This window comes from Malus sylvestris, chromosome 13, assembly GCF_916048215.2.
Source record: "Malus sylvestris chromosome 13, drMalSylv7.2, whole genome shotgun sequence".
NCBI lineage: Eukaryota > Viridiplantae > Streptophyta > Magnoliopsida > Rosales > Rosaceae > Malus > Malus sylvestris.
The window spans coordinates 32,871,022-32,897,090 of NC_062272.1; the positions used below are offsets into that span (position 1 = coordinate 32,871,022).

General features: G+C 37.6%; 1 protein-coding gene and 1 long non-coding RNA gene across 2 annotated transcripts; both read left to right on the plus strand.

Moving 5' to 3' along the window:
* The first annotated feature begins 14,205 nt into the window (after positions 1-14,205).
* LOC126597788 (pathogenesis-related protein PR-1-like) lies at positions 14,206-15,012 on the plus strand. Its single transcript, XM_050264624.1, has one exon. It carries the CDS (start codon positions 14,266-14,268, stop codon positions 14,824-14,826), a length of 561 nt encoding a protein of 186 aa, XP_050120581.1. The 5' UTR covers positions 14,206-14,265; the 3' UTR covers positions 14,827-15,012.
* A 5,208-nt stretch (positions 15,013-20,220) lies between these two features.
* LOC126597789 (uncharacterized) lies at positions 20,221-22,314 on the plus strand. The gene is made up of 3 exons (XR_007614326.1): positions 20,221-21,692; positions 21,889-22,031; positions 22,147-22,314. It is a non-coding gene; the product is annotated as an uncharacterized LOC126597789 (long non-coding RNA).
* The last annotated feature ends 3,755 nt before the right edge of the window (positions 22,315-26,069 follow it).

Genomic DNA, 26,069 nt, shown 5'->3' on the forward strand with positions numbered 1-26,069 from the left:
TTTCCGTCGAAGCTGACCCAGCAAGCAAGCAAAGATACACTTGTTTGTTTGATCCATTCTACCAATTGAAGGCAAGATTTTGCAACTATTTTCACAACCAAGGTATAAAATATCGATGATATCGAAAATATCGGTAGTCTAAAAATATGGAAATTTCGATAGAAATACCGGGATATTATCGATATCGATAAAAATTGAATAAAAACTACGGAAATTGTAAGAAAAACTTGGAAATTTTTATTGAAACTTTGCAGGATGTTTATTTAGTCAATTATTTATTAGTTTATCACAAAAAATTGGAAGGAAATGCATTGCATGATAGATATAACTTATTTAAGTTGATTATATAGCGAGCTGGCAAACATTGTGAATGTAGAAAATATGTAGTAATTAATGAAAGAAGTTTAAACGCACCATAATCATTTATATATAATGAATTAGTACAATTTTTTACACTTTATACATTGCATAGTAAGATACATGAATGACTTAGCAAGGTCTAAAATATCGATGATATCGGAAATATCGGTAGTCCAAAAACACAGAAATTTCGATGGAAATATCGGGATATTATGGATATTTTAGACCATGTTCACAACAATATTATCCTAATATTTTTATAGGGATTAAGAATATTAAGTTATCTCCGTGATTTCTCCATCTAAAATGAATTCGAAAAAATGTGCAAGGTTGTTATCCATATTTTCATTCAGCGTTTATTGAATTTGGAGAGTTGTCTAAGAAATTTATGTCGCGCGTTATTAAACTATAATCTATTGTTAATTGAGGTTGTCATCCATATTACCTCCAAACACACTTTGACTATATTTTGCTAATTTAAGCATAAGAGGCTCTTACGGTTGGTGGTGTTCGTTGGTACTTATCACCCATATCTACCCATTGATTGAAGTACACATGTGGAGTCAACTTCACCATATTGTTCGTTGGTCTAATTGTGTGCTTCAACATTTAATGGTAAAAGAAGATACATGAGGGAGTGTGTGATGAAGAATGGTAGATATGAATGGTGTGAGAAGTTTACGAAAAAGAAAGAATGGTGTGAGAAACGTAGAACAAATATAAAAGAAAAAACATACAAAATGACCACTTTGTCCTCGTCATGATCACCAGTTCAGTAATGAGAATTCTGCAAAATTTTATCATTTACCTCATTTATTTCCCATAAAACTATATGGTTGAAAAGTGTATGAAATTTTATGGAGTAATATTCAGTAAAAGTCTAAATTCATGAAAGTCTATCAACTTCAAAAACTCAACAAAAATCCATATAAAACTTAATACACTGCATCTTCAGTTTTCACTTTCAAGATTTTGCTTTCATTCATTCTTGCTTATTTCTTCTTTAGTTTACTATGAAGAAAAAAATCAAAAAGGTTGAACTACCTACTAATTATTCAAAGGTACAATCAATTTAAATGGAGGAATTTGACTCTCCCATCATTATTCTTCACTTATAAATTCTCTCATATATTTTTCTCTTATCTAAAAAGTGAAATTCAAAAACTAAAAACAAAATGGTTATTGTCACATCCCGGCCCGGGACGGACCACTTCCCGGGCGCGTTCCACCACCGTAGCACGATATTGTCCGCTTTGGGCCTCGACCACGCCCTCACGGTTTTGTTTCTGGGAACTCAGACGAGAACTTCCCAGTGGGTCACCCATCATGGGATTGCTCTCGCGCGCTACTCACTTAACTTCGGAGTTCCGATGGAACCTGAAGCCAGTGAGCTCCCAAAAGGCCTCATGCTAGGTAGGGATGGGAATATACATATAAGGATCACTCCCTTGAACGATGTGGGATGTCACAGTTATGTACTAACTTCTACAAATTTCAGACTTTTTCCATTAGGATGGGCCCCAGTTATAATTTAATAGTTACCCAAATTGACTAAATGGGTTTAAATACAAAAAATAAAAAATTGGTTAAAGAATTGTCTGCTGACTCTATCCTATCTCGAAACTTCATCTCTCTCAATCCCAAAACCAATTCTACAAATCTCTCCAGGTCGCCATGGCCTCATATGAGAAGGAAAAGAGCAAAGATCTCGACGATTAGGCATGGTGGTCACAAGGGGCCAAGACCATCTGGTCATCAAGTGGTTCCCCTACTGTCTAGTGTTTGGTATGTTTAAATGAATGGAAAGAGGTGAGTGTTGATTCCATTTCTAACTTGGGTAATGGCTTTTTCTTTTTCTTTTTTTCTTTTTTTTTTTATGTTAAAAGTTACTTTAATAACAAAGCACAACTAAATTACACAATTAGAGGCACAAATACGATATTCACACAAGCAAAAGAATGGACCTCAATAGTAACCCAAAAGCCCAAAATAGAAAAAACACAGAAGCTAAACCTAACTACTTCCTTCCAACGCCGCCGCCGAAAGCACAGGAACAACACTCCACGACGATCACAAACCTACACAACCAACTATAACTAGGCACCCACATGAGAGATGGAAAGAAGAAGAACTTTGTCTTCCGTCAGATAACATCTCACCGATTGCACCCACTGAGTAAGAGAAACCAAAGAAGTCCGTGGGAGTTGGTGTGAACATTGGAACTCTAGGCACCTTTTCAATTGAAGACCGCAACAGTTTGCAATTAAAATTGATTGCAGATTGAAACAAAGATGGTATCGGTGGAAGCCAGATCAAGGACATGTATATGGATGGATGGATGGATGATTTGATCTGAGGGTAGTAGGAAAGAATTTGTGATAATCCGGGTGGAAAGGTAAGCAAAATGGAAGGAAAGCAGGGAAAAACAATAGGAAAAGAAAGAAAAAAAAAGAGAAAAGAAAGAAAAAAAAATAAAAAAGAAAGAGGAAGCATAGAGGAATAAGGAAGGGCTACCTCCGACCCTAATTGGAATTAGGGGTGGCTGCTAAAAGAAAAAACTTTAGTTTTGGTCTCTCACTCTCGGAGAAAAAGGAAAGTACTAATCTAACTTGGGTAATACTATGAAGATTAAATGTGTAAGACTTCGTAAACAAATTATATGAAAGTTGATGAATTATTACTTAAATGTTTATTAACGTGTTTATTTTTTATTAGTGATACATCATTTAGTTCGCAATTTGAGTCTACCTAAAATTACTCTTTTAACTTAATCACATGTGCAACATGTATGGTTTTACAAAATAAATTCTCAATGTAGCAATCATTCAATGTAACTTGTATTTGATTCGGTCAAGTTTTCGACTTGAGACTTTAAAAAATGCATAGGAGAGATAGGTGGGCTTAGTATGGATGTATGTATGATTACCTTTTCATTATCTTTAGGTCCTTGGAGGTCAAGGTCGACCCTGGCTTTTTGTGGCTCATGCGCAATACAAAATGAGGCACTTCCTTCACCCGGCCAATGGTTGAAGATTGAAATGTCGGATTTTTGATATAACTAAATTGTATGAAAAAAAGGAAAAGATCTCTGAGTCTCTACATTTATTATTCGTATATTTACATGTATTTAGATAAATATTGACCATTCATGTCCAATGAATTTAATCATCTCACGTCATATTAAAATAAAATGTACGTTTTACACCTAGCATTAGTACATCTCTCTACAAGCTTTCTCTTTGTTCTTCTTGTGGATGCAAACTTCCGCCGTCTCTTCCTTTGACGAAAATGCACTTGCAAAATAATAACACTTAAGATTAAGGCCAAAAGTCTCACGCACCCAAGATGAATTGGAAAAGGGGGGGGGGGAGGGGCTTTGGTTGAAGAATCTTCGATGCCAAAGTTAGAATTCTGAAAGAAAAAATGTGTTTAGAAGTTTGTGAGTAGCAAAAGCCCCCTGAATTTTGGAGATAAAGTGGGTATTTATAGGAGAGATGGAGGAAATGGGCCGGCCCTCTAGGGTGTAGGGGTGGTCCGGCCCTAGGCTTGTGTTTAAGTGAGAATATTCCAAGATATTTGTGTAAATAAATATCTTGGAGTAATTAGGTAAATATCCTAAATAAATGGAATTATGATTACTTACTTAAAAGAGGTATTCTCTGATTAGGAATGTATTTATGATAATAATAAAGAATTATCCTATCATAAATACCTTTAACTTTTCCTACAGGCAAGGGTGCCTTGAGCAGTCGTTGATCTTTGTCTGCTTCACCTTAGTTGCGCGTGGTGAATGATAATATTTCATGCTCATTTAATAGGGGCATATTTCTTAGGAAATAATCCACGTGTCAGCTCCATGATTTTTGAAATTGTTTTTGGCTCCACACTTCTTTCCCACTTTTCTTTCGCTGCACAAATGCCAACTAGTTGAAAGGCTACAATTGTTGGTTGAATATTGTCTAAATTAAGAATTAATTCAAAGAAGCCTTTCAATTGAGAATTTGAGAGAGATATAATAGTTACGGAAATTAGCCCACACCTACACCCTCTTGTAGATAATATCGTTTGTTAAAATAAAAATAATAGTTACGGAAATTAGTGTTTTGATAATCAAATAGATATAAATAAAGAAATAAAATCTTGTTTTTGTTGCAGTCCTATAAGATTAGGAATGTGATTGTGTAAATCCTAGTATATCTAGAAGTATCTAGTTTATTCCTATTAGGAGTTGATTACCTATTAAGAGAAGTAATCCTAAAAGGGTAAGGATTCTACCTATCCTATTACTATAAATAAAGGCATAAGAGGGTGATACATCACACACCTCAGAATTAATTCTCTCTCTTCTCTCTCTATTGTCGCCAGCCCTTCTCCCACTGTCCTTTATACAGTTCAATCAAATAGGCCTACAACACGTTATCAGCACGCTCTTACCAGAAGCTAAGGAACTGAAGGATCGTAGGAGAAGACTATCTTCTACAAATTCAAAGGCTTTCAATTGTTTTCTGCCGATCATGTTCTTCTAAAATAAATTAAGATATTTGAAAAAACCTTGAAGCATGAAAACATTCCCCATGATGCATGAACCCCCTATATGTATAGTTTCCTTCCAATTATATATATCGTATATATGTTCATATATTTTGTCAATATATATAATTGTTCATGCATTACACATATATGTTATGTGGAATTGTGAGTCAACGAATCGAAATTAATTTAGAAGCAATTAGGGTTTTTAACCTTAGAATTTGAAAAAAAAAATTATGGGATTTTCCAACACCACATTGCTGACCTGAATCCTAGTTGTATGGCAATAGACCTCGGGACGGTGTCTCTGACGCCCTAGACCTAGCATGCAGCCCTTTGGGCTTACTACTTCTCTTGGAACTCAACCAAGCCTCGACCTGGGTTCGCTACACATGGGCATGTAGCCCTAGTCTAAACCCGACCCAACACGCATGCTAGAAGCATGATGGGCCTATCCCCTGACAAGGGCTTGAAACCCCGGCCCGTCTGCAGCAGTTTTCTTGGCTTGCTGGACCGGTTCTTAGTTTTGGCCCACGCCAGCAGCTTTGCTACCGACTTAGACTTAGCCACGGCCCTCGCGATCAGCCAGCCCATAGGGCTAGGCTTGTCTTTGCGGCCCAAGTCTCAATCTATTGAATTAATTAAAGTGATCAACAGTCCATTAATCTGACAATCAATCCAATATTATTGGCCTGAAGTCCACTTTCTAGCATTAACGATTCAATAAATTATTTCGTTTCTTTGAACCGTTGACTATCTTTCGTAGTCCTAAAGCACTCACATTTGGGTTCCTGAAGCAATCCACAAATCCACTACACTTTATTGAATATTGTATTATGTGTTCTTGTAAGTACCCCTATATGAACTAAACGTTCATAACTAAATCAAACTTGTAGTTTCAAATTTAGTGTCTTTGAAAACCCGAAGTTTTCATTCAAAACTTACCACATGAAACCTATAGCTTTCATGCATAAATTAAACCAATACATGTCTGTAGAATCGAATGTTCTATGATATATGTCTATGGCTTTCCATATGACTAACCACGTTTTGTGTGTACCCTCTATTTAGGGACATGTCGAACTTGAACAAGCACGATTTCACTACTCTAAAAGTCTCTGGAAGAAACTACCTGAAGTGGGTTCAAGATGTGAAGCTCCATCTTACGGCAAAGAGACTTAGAGCTACCATCGAGGAACCAATTGACGATGAACCCGTTGACGAAGCTCAGAAGGCTATTGCTATGATCTTCATCCGAAGACACATCCATAACGCACTGCAGACTGAGTACCTCACAAAGGAGGATCCCCGTACCTTCTAGCTTGCCCTGGCAGATCACTTTGATCACCAAGAAGACATTTACTTGCCTGAAGCAAGGCACGACTGGCAGCATTTACGCTTCCAAGACTTTAAGTCTGTGAATGAATACAACTCTAAAGTTTGTAGAATCTGATCACTGCTTAGGTTCTGTAACGAGGACTTAACAGAACAGGATCTCTTGGAGAAAACCTATTCGACCATCAATGCCACCAATATTATCCTACAACAATAATATAGGGCACATAAGTTCACCAAATTTTTGGATTTGATATTTGTTCTACTTCTCACTGAAAAGCAGAACCATCTTTTGATGAAGAATCATCAAGCTCGACCTACTGGCTCGAACACCGCGCCTGTAGCGCATGTGACAAATTCTAGCAGCCACAACTGATGGACATCTTGTCATAGCCATGGAAAAAGGTGGCAAGGCCCACCACGGGCCCAAGTTCCACCGAACAAAGGCCCATCCAAGGGAGGAAACTTGACCCAGAAGCGCTAACCCTTTGCCTTGAAGGCCCCAAACTTCAACAACAAGGGAAAAGCTATTGTTTAATCAGATTCCACTGAAATGGATATGTGCTACCACTGTGGATTAAGAGATCATTGGTCACGCGTATGCCAAGCTAACCCCGAGGCCATTGCCAAGTATCATTTCCTTCTTGAGTCTAACTTTGTGCATGTAGAAATCCCCAAAGTGGCTACTACATCTTTGGAGGTTTCAGATTTTCAAGAGGCATACGCTCCTATGGAAGAATAAATTTTAGACATGTTTTTGGGGCGTTTTAACCCCTAGTGGCCGAATCCACTAGGAGTGGCCGAACCCCCTCCCTATTTTCTAGGTTTATAGTTTAATTTTCGGATAATTTTTCTAAGTCTTTGGAATTATTTCTTTGGTTTTGGTTTGTTTGGAACTATGGACAATTATTTTATGGATATTATTTCTCGAATTGATTAATTGAATAAATGGAATTATATTTATGCATGCGACCGATTCAATTAATTTATTTGTAGGTATGACTAGTGGGGAAGTTAGTTGTCTGGCCGTTAGTGCAACTGCGAACACCATATTGTGTGAGAGGCACTATTTTACTAACTTCGTACCTAAGAATGCATCTCTGACAACCCTCTCAAGCCTATCCAACCTGATAGAAGGATACAGAAAGGCCTGTATAATGTTGTCAAATGGTACTGAATTAACCATTAAAGAGACACTCTTTTCTCCACGTTCTGGAAGAACGTTGTTGAGTTTTAGAGATATTCGAGATAATCAATATCGTGTTGAAACCACTGAAGAGAATGATTCTTAATTTCTTTGTATCACCTCTTACGATTATGGCTGGAAGCGTATTCATGAGAAGTTGGAACGTCTCCCGAGTGGGTTGTACATAACAACCATTCAAGCCCCTAAGACACACCATGTGGCCGGTCCTAGTGCTGGGTTCCAGGGCACTTTGCTGCTTTGGCATGACTGAATGGGACACCCCGAACGAGATATGATGTGCCGTATCCACAAAGTATCTCATAGGCATCACTTGAAATCTTATCATGGCCATCCGCCTTGCAATGCATGTTCCCTGGAAAAGTTGAACATTCAACCCTCAATTACAAAGATTATTCACGACCCCTCTAAATTTCTTTAAAGGATTCAAGGGGATATTTGTAGACCTATCCAACTAACATGCGAACCATTTAGATACTTCATGGTGTTGGTTAATGCATCGACACGATGGTCACATTTTTGTTTGTTGTCCACACGTAATGCAGCATATGTGAAACTCCTAGCACAAATTATTAAGCTTAGGGCTCACCATTCTAATTATCCAATCAAGCCGATTCGACAGGATAATACTGGAGAGTTTACGTCACAGACCTTTGACGATTATTGCATGTGTGTTAGGATTGAAGTTGAACATCTTGTACCCCCATGTTCACACCTAAAACAGTATGGCAGAAGTTTTCATAAAGCGCCTTCAAACGATAGCTCGGACTTTGGTTATGCGAACCAATTTGTCGTATCTGCCTAGGGCCATGAAATATTGCACGCAGCTATGTTGGTTTGCCTGAGGCCCACCGCTACCCAACCTTATTCACCATTACAGTTGGTTACTGGATATAAGTTTGACGTCTTGCATTTATGTGTGTTTGGGTGTGCAGTCTATGTGCCAATAACGCCGCCACTACATTCCAAAATGGGTCATCAGAGAAAAAGGAAATCTATGTCAGTTATGATTCGCCATCAATTATACGCTACTTAGAGCCCTTGACAAAAGATTTCTTTACTGCATGTTTTGCAGATTGTCACTTCGATGAGACAATATTCCAATCGTTAGAAGGAGAGAAGATCAATAACATTCCTATAGAAAGCCTCAAATTGTCAAGGATTACTCCCACTATGTCTCATTATATCCCTACACCCCTCAGTCTAAAACTGAGGTGCGATGCATTCTAGATCTTTAGAGCTTTGCTCAAAGCATGCCAAATACTTTTACTGATCTAGCAAAGGTGACGAGATCACATATACCTACTACAAACGCACCTGCAATGATAGGCATACTTAACGTAAGCTGAACAATCGCTGTGGAAGGCCGGACCAACCCCAAAGGTGGGGTGGCTACACCTCCCAACGGCATGGTTCAATGGTAGCTGGCCAATCACCTACTCCTACCCTGAAGCGTGGCAAGTTCCTGGTTTAAAGGATTCACAACCCCGAAAAAGAAAAACGGCACAAGCTAGTGACCCTAGTTTGAATTCGACAATTTATTACTCATCTATTCCAACGAATGAGGTTATTCTGGATTATGGTGATGTCTTAGACGAGACAACCCGGCCTCCTGAGAATCGTGAAATTTCAGTCCATTATGTAGTTTTGGTTGAGGTTTGGAATTGGAATGAGATGATAGTCAATGATGCATACGTGTATACCGTTGCTTCCGACATCATGCTTAGCGATGACATTGAACCATGCTTCATTGATGAATGTCGACGTAGAACGGATTGGTCAAACTGGAAATAAGCAATCCAGGTCGAACTCGATTCGCTCGTGAAACAAAAGTTGTTTGGGCCTGTAGCTCCTACTCCACCATATGTAAAGCCCATGGGCTACAAGTAGGTCTTCGTGAGGAAGCGTAATGAGAAGAATGAAATAGTGTGGTACAAAGCACACCTCATAGAGCAAGGCTTCTCCCAATGTCCTGGGATTAATTACGAGGAGATGTATTTCTATGTAATGGACGTCATAACGTTCTGATACCTTATCAATTTGGTACTTCTGAAAAACTGAATATACAGCTTATGGACGTGGTAACCGCGTATCTTTATGGGGATCTAGATACGAAAATCTACATCAAAGTTTCAGAATGACTTCCATTGACTTGCTCAAATAGTTCTAGACCATGGAACACTCTCTCGATTAGATTGAAAAGGTCACTCTACGGATTGAAACAATTTGGGCGGATGTGGTATAACCGTTTGGGTGAATATTTGACAACTCATGGTTATGTGAACAACGAACTATGCGTGTTCACTAAGAAGTCACATTCCGGATTTGCGATCGTTGCAGTTTATGTCAACGACATGAACCTTATTGGAACTCCAGTAGAGCTTGAGGAAATTGTCGCACTTGAAATCAAAATTTGAGATGAAAGATCGTAGGAAAACTCGATATTGTCTTGACCTGGAGATCGAGCATTGTTCGGATGGAATCCTAGTATATCAATCGAACTACACCCAGAATGTGTTGCGACATTTTAATGAGGATAAAGTGAAGCCTTCGAGTACTCATGTGGTCGTTCGGACTCTAGATGCTAAACGAGATCCCTTCCATCCGAAGGAGGATGAAGAAGAGATTTTAGGGCTTGAAGTTCCATACCTAAGTGCAATTGGTGCTTTATTATACTTGGCTCAATACACTAGACCTGACATCTCCTTCGCTGTTAATCTTTTGGCTAGACACAACAACGCTCATACACACAGACACTGGAATGATGTTAAGGACATTTTCCGCTACCTCAAGGGTACGACGGATTTGGGCTTGTTCAAAACCCACGAATCCTCGAGAGGAGTCGTCATCCCTCTGGGTGCTCGAGTTGATTCTCGCCTCGTTGGTTACGCAGATGCTGGTTATCTGCCTGACCCACATAGGGCACGTTCTCAAACAGGTTATATCTTTACCGTTGGAAACATCGCTATATCTTGGAGGTTTACCAAGCAAACGCTAGTTGCGACTTCTTCAAATCATGCTGAGATTCTTGCCCTGCATGAAGCCTCACAAAAGTGTTTTTGGTTGAGAGCAGTTATGGAACGTATTCGAAGCACTAATGGTCTTACTTCTATCGTTGACCTTCCTACGACAATCTTTGAAGATAATGTAGCATGTATCGAGCAGTTAAAGAAGGGATACATTAAGGGAGATCACACCAAGTACATAGTCCCGAAGTTCTTTTATTCTCACCAGTAACAATAGCATCAAAACATTGAAGTTAAGCAAATTCGTTCCCAAGACAACCTGGCCAACCTCTTCACGAAGTCATTGCCCAAGTCTATGTTGGAAGTATGCCCACAAAGCCACTCATTTGATGTAATAGCTTTTGGAATACTTATTGTATTAAACTTTTATATGTTTAATGAAGGGCAAAGCTTATTGTTAATCACTATTTATTGTATCTTGTGTTTAAGCAATAAGGGAATCCAAGGAATGTATTTGATCTAAGAGATAAGTGATTTAAGTAAGTTAGATTAACGAGACCTTTCTCTTATGTTCATTCCTAAAACGTTCCTAGCCATAGGATTGCCAATTGGGCATTGACAATCCGCTAAGGTTAGTATGTGTTATGTCGACTCAAGCGCTAGTATGACAAGTCTCGAGTCATTTAGTGTTGGACACTAAGGCAAACACATAGGTGCTCGAAAGAGTGATCGAGTACACTGAACAACGATCAAAAGAGAGTTCGAACATACATGTCATGTAAGAACTCGAGAGTTGCAATATGCAAAGTAGTCCTTTGACCTGAGGCATCATAGATGTCTAATGGTTAGGTCCTTGATCTTTGATCATGTTAAAGGCATTCCATTGGAATGTCCACGGCATTGTTGGGGTCAAGCTATCTAGTCGTGTAGGCATATGAATGCACAACAAGGGATCTCTAACCTTCCATGGTGGAAGGAGAATACTCTAAGATATGATTCGAAAGTCTTTGGCCAAAGCATATGAATATGACTTAGGAAGTTTGTTCCAAATCATATTCAATTGAATCATATAGATAAGTATCACATTGGATAGTAGACATGAAACAAACTATCACTCAAACAATGTGATTAAGAGTATTGTATTAGAGAATGACCGTATTGCATTGTAGTTGTAACTGGATAGGTTCTCCAACCACTTCTACTTAGCTTGGGTAACCATGATATGCTGCTAGGTGTCACTCATGGTTTGTGGAAGCCCTAAAGATTAGCAAACACTAATTTTAAGGGAGAATTGAAATGTGGTTTCAATTCGCAATCGATCGTTAAGAGTAACAATCGCCCACTACCTTGCTAAATGGAACCTAATGGATCGTACACCGAATAAGGATGTTGGTGAAGAAATTAAATGAAATGGATAAGCAATTAAATGGTTTAATTGAAGAATGGTCAAGATTAATTAATTAGTTAATTAATTATACGAAATGTTCGCATTGGGCTTATATGTTGGTTTTGGGTTTCGGGGCCCAAAAGCGTTTTGGTCCACAAGGCCCATTATGTTTAAGTTGTATGACAACTAAAACAAAATGGGCAAATTAGCCCAATAACAAGGTAAGGCCGGCCATAGGGTGAGGGGTTGCAAATTTGGATTAATTATAAGTTTGCCACTCACATGTGATGAAGTATAAATTCAACTTTATAGCTTTATTTTCATCAAAGGTTTTTCTTGGTGAAATGAGGTGAAACACTTTTTCTCATTTTCTCTATAGAGGCCGGCCACTTAGAGGAGTTTTAGCTAGCAATCTATTCTTCTCTAAGTCATCCATTTCATCTTCACAATCACATCCTTGGTGAAGAGACTTAGAGACATCAAACTTTTGGTGTTTTGGAGAACAAATCCTCAAATCCTCAAATAAGCAAAGGAGCACTAAAAGGAGGAAAATCACAAGGAAGATCCAAGGAGCAAGGAGGTGACTTGAAGGCCCTCCACTTGGGTGAATCCCTTGTGTAAACAAGGATGAGCTTCAAGGGTAAAGAAACTCTAAATCTTACCTTCTCTTTAAATGTTGTTAAAGAGTTTATTGGTTCACCATATACTAGGCTTTGAAAGTCATGGGTTTTATGAATTGTTTTTGAATGCATGCCTACTTTAATGTGTTAATAGTTTGCATATGTATTCAAATGTTCTTACTTGTTCTTAGCTAGGACAAATTTTTTCCTTCAGTCTACTTTTCAGAAGCTCGTCTAAGGAATCGGTATGCATAAATTATCTAAATTGAATCGCTTGCAGTTCTCTTATTTGTAAGTTATGTCTAACTCAGGGGGAATATCCTAGAGCATACTCACTTGATCTTAATGTACTTTTTTTCCTACGATTAGGAGCATTTTCCCCACTGGGTTTTTGCTAAGTAACAAGGTTTTGATGAGGCACCCCTCCCGAGATGATCATACTCCGTTAAGTTCACTACTTTCATCCTGTTTGACGTTTATTTTACAGATTGTGCATACTTCTCACCTTTCTCCTTAGTCTATGGGTTTTCCCTATGCCTTGAGTTTTACCATAATGAGGTTTTGTGAGTTTTACTACCAGTGCATACTTACTTACTTGCATTTGAGACTCGCGTTCACCCTTTGTGCCGACGACTTCATCAACTATTCTACCTCATTTGTTGAAGATCTGATGCAACTTTTTGTTTATGTATTTACACACTCAAGGGGGAGTGTTGCAATCCTATCGCATTAGGAATGTGATTGTGTAAATCCTAGTATGTCTAGGAGTATCTAGTTTATTCCTTTTAGGAGTTGATTACCCATTAAGAAATGTAATCCTAAAAAGGTAAGGATTCTACTTGTCCTACTACTATAAATAAAGGCATAAGGGGGTGATACAACACATACCTCAAAATTAAATCTCTCTCTTCTCTCTCTGTTACATCCGGGCCCTCTCCCTCTGTCTTTTATACAGTTTAGTCAAATAGGCTTACAACAGTTCTTTGATTGTTTTTATATTTTTATTTTATCAATCTTGTTCTTCAACTGGCTTGTTTGAGAAGGGATTATTGATGTTAGTCATCACCCCAAAAAGTTTTGGGCTAAGAAAGCTGAAACCATATGTGCCTTGTGCCTTGATGAAAGACAAGTATATAGTTGGGTATTGCACAATAAACAATTTTAATCCGAATCTGACGGGGAGGATTGGATTCCATTAGAGTAGGTGAATGATCAAAATTTGTCTAAATGCACAAATGGTAAATCCAGAGACTAGGAATTAAAAAAAAAAATGTTACAACATAAAAAATTAACACAAACAAACTCATTTGCTATCCCAAAAATATGTTACATACCACACATGCTCATCGGTCATGATTTGGAGAGCAATTATGGTATGAGTTCATTATCACAGTTACATCACGTGATAGAGTTTATTTAGAGAAAAACTTAACACATGATTGGACCATGTATATTTATTAAGTGTTCATTAGCCTAACGTTACCTAGAGCTTGTATTTTGTGCCACGTACCATGTTCTAGAGAGGCCCATGGTGAGCGCAATGTCGTCTAATAAAACAACACAGACCTCACGGGTACAATATAGCCATTCACGAGAGCAGCTTCAATCATACCAGATTATATATAGTACATACGACATGCAAACAAAACCATAATATTTCACCACGTTCCACTATGCTGTTTCTACAACACCTTCCAATGATCAGTACCCAAATTCTTCTATCCACCACCAAATAAGATCGATTGTGCTCCACACAAACCCTAATGCGCGTGGCTCTTCATCCTCCGTCTCCTCCAAGTTTTTTATATAGTAGCAGTGTCACAAACGAGAAATCCCTAGGAGAGTCTAAGATAACTGAAAGAAATGAAGGCACAATTCCTCTTTATCCTCTTTGCTCTCTACCTTACTGACGTCGGCTCAGCTACTTCTGCACATGAACAAAAGCCGAACAACGAGACCGTCTGGAGGGTCTCAAAGCAACTATGCTGGGGTTGCATAGGAGAGTCCTTAGAATTTTTGTTCCAAAACAATTTGGTGAGGGCAGCAAAGTGGGAGATGCCATTGATGTGGGACTTTCAACTCGAGAAATATGCTAGGTGGTGGGCAGGCCAGAGAAAATCCGATTGCAAATTGCAGCATTCGTTCCCGGAAGACGGGTTCAAGCTAGGAGAAAACATATACTGGGGCAGCGGCTCGACATGGACTCCAAGCGACGCAGTGAAGACATGGGCTGCTGAAGAGAAGTACTACAGTTACATGACGAATACGTGCGAGGCTGGTCAAATGTGCGGACATTATACTCAAATTGTGTGGAAGACTACGACGAGACTCGGGTGTGCTAGGGTTGTGTGTGACGATGGAGATGTGTTTATGACTTGTAATTATGATCCTCCTGGGAATTATATTGGTGAGAGGCCATACTAGCTATCGAAGTTTAATTTAAGATATATTGGATGTGTTTCAATTTTAATATAATATTGGACGTATATATGGTCTTCTAGCTAAAAGGGTAGTCTTGTATAAGTGCATATAAATTGGCTGTCAGCAGGGACAAAGCCAAAAATAATGTTGAATGGGGCATCTTCAAGTAATAAAGTAACATTAAAATTACATATGTTTAAAAATCAGACTACTCGGTTGTCTAGATTACCAAAGACAACCCATAAATATTATCAAATATGGTTACCTTTGTATGTGACCATGATATTTTCATTCATATTTGATCTTTCATCTGATTTCACAACCATTCTATAATTTCTTTCAGGTCTTTGTATGTGAGTTAATAATTAAACCTAAGCGGGGTGTTGTCAATATTAACAAGATTTTTTTTTTTTCATTGAAGTGCTTTTAATTGGGCTGTATTACTTAGGGCTAGTTGGTATTGTTGTGCCTTTTATAAAATTGTTTCTAATGTGTTGTGAGAATAACAAGTTGTAAAATAAATTTCTTGAGTGTTTGGTAATATTTTTTTTTATTATTATTTTTTTTTTGTAAAAGTGCCTTTAACAAAAAAATAATAATAATAGTGTCTGAGTGTTTGGTAAACTTTTATATAAATTGTTATGAATATGTTAATTGACTAAAAAAGATATGGTATTCAATGTGATATAATAATTGCCAAAGAGAATAATGTAGGGGCAAAGATTATAATTTTGTAAAATATGTGAAGGTATATTTGTCATTTGAAAATTTCATTAAATGAACACTGATTACTATGCTTTGGAAAGAAAAAAACATTTTTTAAAAGCATGGTAGACCTTGCTTCTGCTCATCTATGTTTTTCTATTATCATTGACTGAAGTTTTTTTTTCTTTTTATTTATTTATTTTATTTATTTTTTTATAAACTTTTTTCTTTTGTTCTACCAAACACATTTGATGTTCTAGATATTTTAATAAACTGTTTTTTTTTTAAAGCACTATAATTCCAAACCAACCCTTAGCCATAAGCACTACGTACAATATCAAACCAGTCTTTAGCCATGTAATATTACATGTAGTTTTTTTTTTCTTTCAAAATAATAAATTAGTGGGACTGGGGGCATTTGCCTCCATTAGCTCTCCATGGTTGTCAATATGAAATGAGAACATATATATTATCTAGGAATTATATTAACATTCCAAAAATCTCGTTCTATACTCCTCATAAGTGTATTTTTCTTTCGAATTATAGAAAGCGTGGAGTGCAAAATAAGACTTTGGAGTGCCATAACAATTCTCATATTATCTGTTACAAGCTTTCCTACATTCTTTGTGGATAATTTTGATGTACAAGTAGTCAAATATGAAACGCATAATATGTACAAGTTCCAAAGATTTTTTTGTATACAATGATCAAGGACTATAGTTTGTTTTCGAACTTGTCATGCATGAAATTCAAATATAAGAATTCTAACTTGTAATTTGTAGAATTTTAATTAGTGGAAGAATGAAGACGATAGGCTTTGAGAACTACTATGGGTCCTGAGAGGGTATGCAAGAACTTATAGGATGCATTTGTTTGGTCTCATTAAGTTCCTCTGCGACGCCTCTGACGCCTAAATCACCCTTGTCGCGAACTCTGACACTCGCGCAAATAGACCTCGTTGCCTAAATCAACCTCATGCTAGAAATTTCCTACTTGCCTGACGAATTGGTTTCAAACGGGTCGATCGTCTGATCAAAATCTCCCATTTTCTCGGAAAACCCATCCTCAAATTCTTGGCATTTCTCTAAAACCAGCTGGAAAGATTGAATTCTGATATGGGGTTTTCACAAAAAGGGTGTTTGAGGATGGGCGTTCGCAATTGTATCGGTGAGGATGGACAAGGAGATATGCATGTGTTAGAGAAGTGGATTTGGTGGCCAAGTTGATTTTTGGGTTAACTACAATTTACACCCTCCAGTTGGGATGCCATCACAATCCTATACTTCATTTTTTAAATATTACCTTGTCATACTTATGAAATTGTTGAAATGTCATACTTTCGTTAAAAAAATATGTTAAATTGGCCATTATCTCACAACGTGGAAAAAGTGAGTCCCCCTGTTGAGTAAAATTTTTTACACAATATGTAAACAAACTCGACACAATTTCACCCTCGTTCATTTTTCCAAAGAGGGTTTTATTAATTTGAGTTCGACCCATTCTAAGCTACACGCCTATTAATTACAACCCTTCTTTTGGGAAAGGAATACCTTTTGATTCTAATATGAATAAATCGTAACTTGGGGATTTGGAGGTTTATTTGATTTTGTGACTGCACTTAGGTAGAGCCCTAGATTGCCTACGTACCCTCGTTGAGGATCAAGTCACTCGTAGTTCCTTATGTGTTTTGTTGGGGTTTGATGCCTTGTCTTCAGCTCGTGCAGGTAAGGAGCATTTGATGTCCTTTGCAGTTTTAGCTCATGTAGGCTAGGACTTTAAACCATTGGAGCGTTAATGCCTTGTGCAGTTTTAGCTCGCCATTGGAGCATTCGATGCCTTGTGCAGTTTTAGCTCATGCGGGCGAAGACTTTAAACCATTGGAGTGTTAATGCCTTGTGCAATTTTAGCTCATGCGGGTGAGGACTTCAAGCCATGCTTTGTGCAGTTTTAGCTCATGTGGGCGATGACTTTAAGCCATTGGAGCATTTAATGCCTTGTGCAGTTTTATCTCGTGCGGACGAGAACTTTGAGCCATTGGAGCATTTAATGCCTTGTGCAGTTTTAGCTCGTGCGGGCGAGGACTTTGAGCCATTGGAGCGATTGATACCTTGTGCAGTTTTTAGCTTGTGCAGGCGAGGACTTTAAGCTGTTGGAGCATTTGATGCCTTGTCCAGTTTTAGCTCATGCGGGCGAGGAGCATTTCGTAGCTTTGTGATTTTTGAGACTCGTTACGGCTTTGTGCCATTTGATATTCGATACAACTTCATGCAATTTGAGATTTTGTCGCGGAGTACCATCGATCTTTGTGCTTTGAGATGGTTCGCCTCACGATGTTTGAAGTGATGCTTGTCTACCAACTTGATGCCGACATTATCTTCATAATGTTGATATTGTCTTTATATTTCTTTTCGTCTTGGAATGCACCATTCCCTTGCCATTTAATACTTGGTCAAAATTCAAATTCATGGGGTTACTCACTGACATAGCCCATATAAATTTTGATGGGGAGCCGTGGCTTTCCTTTGTTCTAAATAAGCAACATTCCCACATGAGTGGCATTCCAAATTTTAGAGAAGCTTTTATTTCCCTCCCTTGCTGTTTCTTCTCTTTGTTTGTCTTCTAATGCATGGATGAACATGTCTTCTTTTCTTTTGAGTTTTAAACTCATTTCTTCCTTTTTTTTGTGGGGAGGAATTTATTTGGAAGACATTTGCCCACCTTTTTCCAAAGTGACCACGTGCATGATTTTGAGAAGAAAAAAAGCCATCTTTGCAGTCACAAATTTGATTGGTGACAGTGCACCCTTTTTTTTTTTTTTTTTTTTTTTTGCTTCAGATGGATAGCCTTAAAGTTATCAAGTTCCTTGTAACTTGCATTTGTTTCGTCTTATATACTGCAACTTCAGATCATCTTCGATTCACCTCACGTGCTGGCTTTGGGTCGAGAACAACCACATCATATTTTGGTATATCTTCGTGATTTGCATGGACTCTCTCTTGCTTTTGCTGTGACTTTTCTAATTGTAGGAAGACATCATCTTTGACTTTACCACTGAAGCTTGCTAACACCCATGTGATGAACATTTTCTTCTTTACTGTACCACTGAAGCTTGCTGACACCCATGTGATGAACAATACGTTTTCTTCTTTTCACTCTTTATTTTGTAGCATCTGTCAATCTTACTCACCTTTCCTTTGCAAACCTTCTTCACCATTTTTTTCTTATCTTTCGAATTCTTGACATTACTTTTCCTTTACAAACTTTCTTGAATCCAAGCAGCCCTTTGTGTTCTCTCCTCCATTTTTCTCCTTGTTTCCTAAAAGCTCTTTTGTCGTTTCCCCCTTGCTATGTGTTGCTGGCTGCCTTCGTCTCTTATTGCCTGCTTGTCGCCTGATGTCACTTCGCCGCGACTGCTGCCCACCGTTGTTTCGAGGCTTCCACTGGATGTTGCATGTACTACTCATTCGGCGCCATCAATGGGCAGTGGTGTTGGAGTGGTGATCTACAGCTACAGGTGTAGTTTGTACGATTGCTGCACTTCGCTGGGCTCGTGGAATCGAACGGTAATCGTAATTACAGCGGGAGCGGATCGTCACCACTGGGCAGAGAGGGAGACGGAATTATTGCAGTCGTGGGTTCTACACCGTTGGAGATTGGCGGTTTGGGGTGTGAGTTTTAACGGCTTGGAGGTCCCTGATATTGCTGTGACCATTGGGTTGAGAAGATAGATGAAGATCTTCTTCCTCGTTGGCTTCTGGGCAATGGATTTTGGCAAAGGATTGTAGAGAAGTCGAAGGGTGTCAGCAACATGGTAACGGCGGCTGTTGGTCTCTTCTTCCATTGACGCAACTTCCTTCAGGTTCTTCTGGTTTTATGTGACATGGCATCACCAAACCCATCTCATTCAAGCTGCATAATGCACGAATTTCTTTTAGAAGACCGCCATTATGCAACATTGCATCATCAAATCTTTTTCCTTCAAGTTGCATAGTGCACGGACTTCATCTGAAAAATCATCGGAGATGACGGTTGGAGACGTGGTACGACTGCTACTTCTGTTTGGGGTTTTGTCTAACGTCGGTGGTTGCTAGCATATAAATTGTTGTTGCCAACCAAGGTTTTTAAAGACAACGTTTGCCTGCAAAATAAATTTACTGGAGAGAAAATGAAGAGAAAAGAAACATAGTTTTGTACTTTCTGGTTGTTGCTTGTAGTTTGCTTCTGAATCGCTGGTAATGGAATTACTTTGTCTTCTCTTCCAGCAGTACTTTGTTGCTTCTTTCCTCTCTCAATTTCTATCTCAATTTCTGCAGCGTATCTCTTCCTATTTTTTCTATGTCTTCTCCCCCCGTTTGCTTTGGTTTGATGCCTTTTTATAGGCGAACGGTGGACATGGCAGTTGAAGTTGGTGGGATGCTATTTTCCTGGGGTGTGGAGATGCTGAGAGAAAGCCATCACTTGAGTGGAGAACGTGGGAGTTTTGGAGAGTTCTAGACACATATGATCTCTATATTTGGTTGCCACGTAGATGACAAACTCCATTAGACTTGTCATAGTCCACCTGTGTGCGGGTGTAGAGTTTTTTTTTTAATTTTCCTAAGTCTCTCTGTTTTTAATAAGACTTGCTAATATATTTTGTTTGTGAAAATATATAGCTCAACACCCCCTTCTATTGACAGAGATGCCAAATATGCGCAAGTTAGACAAAAAGAAAATTTTATTTTATTTAGCAAAGAAAAAAAATTTGGTAAAAGAAAAAAGAAAATAGAAAAATTTGGTAAAAGAAAAAAGAAAATAGAAAAATTTAGCAAAGAAAAAAAATTTGGTAAAAATAGAAAAATTTAGCAAAGAAAAAAAATTTGGCAAAAGAAGCTCAACGAAAGACACAAGGCTAAGTACTGGTTTGGAGGAACAAAACGCCGAACCAGCGAACCCAGGGATGCATCTGTCAATCCCTCATCCTCTCGATCCCGTCACGTTTCTAATCCGCCGCTTAGAATCGATTAGAGCTCGCATAACCATTCATCTTTCGACGATGCTAGTCTCACCGCAGGCGGGCACCGCCGCCAGCAGTGTCGATTTGTTGACGCCATCACTTCCGTTGTTGAAAGACGAAGAGAGAGTGGCAGTCAAGAGGCACTAGGTTGTCGAACAACCTGAGCTGGAGATCGCAACGATGTCGTTTCGAGGTGTCATCTTCCTCGATTATTCTGCCTCCCTCAGTCGCTCCTGAAGCACATGAGGATTGGGTTGTAGTGACCATTAGTCGCCGATTGACATCCAGGAAGAGCACGTCAAGGACGAGATGAAGAATCTAAACAGGGGAGCTGTTTCGCGCGTAAGAGGAGGCCAACAGGATCCAATTGGTGTCGCTCGTCATCGGGTAATTCATGGAGATGGTCGATCAGAACAACGAGATTATGGGCTCTACCACTAGGTCCAATACTATATTAGGATTCTCAGCACCATCAATCAGGAGCTCCTCAAGCCTTTGGTTGCTTAAATCTTTTCAGATTTTACAACTCTAATTCAATATTGGGTTTTAGCGTTCTAGGGATTTCTCCTCATTTCTCTGCTTCATATTCGATATTTCTTTAAAATTTTGGAATTTTCCATCTGTTCATCCAATCAGCAAAGTATATTATACATATACTAAAACTCAGTTCGGCTGGCACTGTTTTTCACTGTTTGTGAACAGTGAAATGACGGAAATGCTCTTTGTTTCTTCTAATCCCACGTTTTGTTGTTTGCTTGGTACAGTAAAATTCCAATTTTACCATTTTTTGCCACGGGTCGATCATCGTTGAAAGGCTACGCTTAGACTTTCTTCTCGACTTTTCCTTCCGTTTCCATTTCTCTCTCTGCGGTCTTCTCTTTTCTCCTCTCCTCATCTCTCTATTCCGTTTACCTTTTCCTTGCCATCAACCCTCCCTTCCTTTTTCTCTCGCTCACAGCCACCGCAAAACCCCTCAAGCCCTCATACCCTCAAACCAACAAATTTAATTCCACAATCTCTCACACTTAATTTAAACCCTCGAATCAAAAACTCGATTTCAAGTATCAAGCAGCCAGGTTTTTGGGTGTTGGAATTTCGGTGAACTGTTTCTTGCCATTATTACCAATCTTCATGGCTTTGTCTCTCAGGTTCGATGCTCAAATTTAAGGTATGAGAATCTGAGTCTGAGGTTTCAAAATCAGGGAGGGTTTTGTTTAATTTCAATATCAGTGAGGCTTTTTTTAACAAGGGCTTCAATTCAATTAGGGTTTTGGTTAATTTCAATTTCATTTTCTGATATGATTTTTAATTTTGCATTTAATCTAATTATTTTGATTACAATTCAAAAAATTTGTGTAAAGTAGGTTTTTTGTTGGAGAAGTGGTGGACCTTTTAATTGTGCCTACTGTGTTGGTGGTCGTTGCTGGACCGGCAAGAAAAAGTCTACTGTGCATAACACCATGCCGGCATTTTTGCAGCAAGGACCAAATCAAGTAGAATTGTTTGGGTATTTATCCTAAACCTAATTATTCTAATTTAAATGGTGTCTACTCTAACAGATACGAATTTGTATTATGTTATCAAATTTTATTTTTCTAATTTTTGATTTTGGGGTTTTGCAGGAACTGCTAATATACTGATTTTGTGGAATTTTTGTTCTTTGCAAGGTTTTTTTGGCTGATATAATACTTTTGCCATCACTCTCTAGGTATGATTATGTTTATGTTTTTTTCTATTTCCAAATTATGTATTCTGAATATTTAAGGTAGGTATTTAAACTTAAATTGGTATTTGATACGGATTATTACTACTCATGTGAACGGGCTTAAATCTCCTATTTTACTTGCAAGAATCACAAGGTTATTGTAGTATAAACGGATTTCGCAAGGTCATCTCCACATGGATTATTAAATAATTCGAACTAATCAGATTCCATTTAATTATTGTAAAATAGAAATTGAAGTGATTGATTTTATAACCTAATTAAAATAAAAACGAATTTAATGAATTAAAATAAACAATCTGCAATATTAGGATTAGAGAGAAGAAAACAGTTTTGAGAAAATCAAATTAAGAAAGCACTAGGGTTCCACCATCACCTAGCAATCCTATGAATTTTTACCAATTACTTATGATCTACACATGCCACTTTGAAGGTTAGATTTTCCTAATTCATATTCTACTTGGAACCTCCAACATAGAACCTATATTTAACATGCAACCCGTCCGGACGTTCGGATCAAATCTAAACATGAAAGACTCATTATGCTTTATGAAAATCCTTTGAAAAACCATGCAATCCTTAAGACGTGATATTCATCTTAAGAGAAATTACAATTATTAATCACAAGAAGCCAGCGTCAATTTCAGGGAACCTTCCGACCAAAATTGCATCAAATTACTTTTCTAAAGATCCTAATGGTGATCAGGCATTAAGACAATTAGATAGTTTTTATCCCGGTGATTAACAATTCAAAATATGCATGCAATCAATCATAAGCAATTAAATAAAAATCACATATTCATGCTAAGGCTCAAGGCTTCGCCCTAGCAAAAGAAATTAGTTCCGCATATTCATAATTGAAATCATAGAAATATCTCTTAAGAAAAGGATTGAAAACACCTTCAAGTAGAAAATCTTCAAAACCCTAGCACTTCTCTCTGTCTCCAATATTGCATAAAATAAAGCGTCCTAAAACTGTAGACGGCCAAGCAATATATTTGCTAAGCCACCACACAAACCCTAGCAAACTAAAATTAATAAAAACCCTAAATAAAAATAGTAAAATTCGTCTAAAATATGAACAGCCACGTTTTGGCCCAAAAGCTGCTCCAAAACTGGCCCAATATAGCTGGATTTGATATTTGGAATATTCTGAACACTTTTCCAGAAGACCACGAACCCATCCGAGGTCATCTTGGGCTCCAAAAACGCAATTTAAGCCCAAAAACGTCATTTTCCAGCACTGCGCATTGCTTTTTTATTTCATCGCCAGAAAATAACCGCTTGGTGGAAAAATCCCAAATTTTGATACGATCAAGCTAAGTGACTCACGAACGTCCCCCAACTAGAATTACTCCAAAATTCGTCCATTTGGTCCTGTTTTGCTCTAGAGGAAGTCGAAAGTCCTATATTGAAAATACAATTCAAAGTATCAAAATTCTTCCAAAATATTAACCAAAATATACTAAGATTAGGGTAAAATATATAATATAAAATCTACTCATCAGTATTACTTGAACTGGAAGAAGGTTTTCTTAAACGAAAAACAATCTGACATGAAGCTTGATGATCTAATTGCGCATTGAGTTTTTTGTGTAAGGGATTTCGGGTTTTTCACCAAGTCTCTCTCTTATTTTTAGTTTTTGAGTTGCATGTAATACTTTATGGTCAATGAATATTGGTGTGTGTGTGTGTGTATAAAACTTAGAACCTATCAAATTGTTCCTATTGCTTTCCCCTGCCTCTCTTCTTTAAAGAAGAGAAGTGTGTTTAACCAAATGCTAAGCATTTCAATGCACTTGCTATACACATTAACCACAAAATTTATTTAAAAATCTTTATTATTGATTTTTGCATTATTTGTTGGGATATTTCCATTTCCCTTTGTGCTTATAATTTTTAATGCAAGGAAAACAAGCAAGTTGAGAAATATTTTTGAGTTCCTTAAAAAAATTAAGATTACAGATTTATTTCCCTTATTTTAATGTTAATGCAACTACGTAAAATCTACTTAACTAATGGAAAGGACCTAGCGTTTGGCTGTGGTAAAGTTTTGGTTGGTAAGTTCCTATTGTGACTCATGTGAATCTGTTGCAGATTGGTTTTAGTGTGTGAATTTCATCTTTCAAGCATTATCTAAATTGCTTGAGTGCTTGAGTGCTTCAATGTTTGAATTTGATCTTTCAAATTGTATTTGCATTGCGGTCCATTAGGAAATTTTTTATTCTAATGTAATGGATGGCTTTGGTTAATAATGCATATCAAGACATTTGAATCTATTGATTCAGATGTTTGAACACAGTTGAAGCTCACTATGTTGTCTTTGCAGTTTGATTAGCAATTGTTAATTAGAGTTGCCTAATTTTTTTACTAAGAGTTTAGGGCCAATTAACAAAAGTATTGAGTGATATGTAAGAGTCTAGAAGCAAACCTTTTGGAGAAGTTGAAGTCATTTAGAGTAAACTAATAAAATTTGACTATCCTGGCCAACATGTTTTTTTTTTTTACTATTGACAACTTCGCAACCATATTTACTGATTGCAAGAACTGGTTGCATTTGAAACCCGCAGCATCGCGCGAGCAATTTTTGCTAGTAGTTATCTAAAGTTGGGAAAGTGACCACTTTCGTCACTCGAATTTGGTGTTGAATTGAGAAGTAGTACCAATTTTGATATAGGTTTGTATTTGCAGTGAGTTATTTTGAAAAGAATGAAATCGATTTGGAAGGTGAAAAATTCGAAAGAGATTTCCATTGTCGTACGAGCTTCTTCTTCTCCTTCTTTTTCTTCTTCAGCATAAGAAGCTTGAGTGGAAAATTTGAAAACAGATTTGGAAGGTTAACCACTAATGCAACAGAGAGAGAGCTCGAGCTTCTTCTCCTTAGCTTAATTAATGGAAAAAAAAATAAAATAAAATCGTAGTTGGGATAAGATATTGCAAAATTCAAAAGGTGAGGTATGTGTTTGTTATGTGACTAAAAGTTGAGGTAATAAATGTAATTTACCCTTGATTTTTCAATCCGGGCTTGGAAGAAGAGAAAGCAAATGAAAAAAAGAAAAAGGAAAGGAATGGTAGAGTGATGAGGGTGAGTAAACCTGACATTTGTGTTGTGTTTTTCATGTTTGTGTCATTTTCATGACATATCCGATATCTTAATGGGTCGTGTCGTATAACACCCGTTAAAGTAAACGGGTAATATGACTCGACTCGAAATCGACCTGTTAATATTATCATGTAATATGACCCGACCTGTTACCCATTAAAGAAAATATATTTTAAATCGATAAATAATAAAAATGAAAAACATAATTTGACCCCCAAAAAATGGTAAACATAATATTAAATTAGTATATGCATATCATATTGTCACACAAATATTACTTCCAAACATTAAAAAAAGAAAAAAAGCATTTGTCTTTCAACTATTACATACTCCAAAATAAGAGCCTAATGAAAAAACATTAGTACATTACTATAAATAGTGAAGTGCCGATTGAGTCTCTGAACTATCACCTCAGTGAAATAAGTGACACACCCCTATCGAGATCAAGGCATGCCGACCGTCACGTGAGAGTGACGTAGCCGTGTGCACATTACGAAAGCAATAAAGATAAGAATTATACGAATAATTAAGAACCAAATTACTAGAGTGCACTACTAAACAGAAAGTGATAGGAGTTAGTTACAACAGTAAACACTCCTAATCATAGCATAAAGTCTAAGTGCAGTCCGGTAGGACAAGTACCAGCTATACAGTACCGAGAATGTCCTACTATTATTTGGATAAGTCAGAACTGCCGACGTCCTCAAGCCACCAACAAC

Bases quoted from the DNA above. Each gene is read 5' to 3' on its own strand.
- LOC126597788 (XM_050264624.1), top strand. From the start codon at position 14,266: ATGAAGGCACAATTCCTCTTTATCCTCTTTGCTCTCTACCTTACTGAC.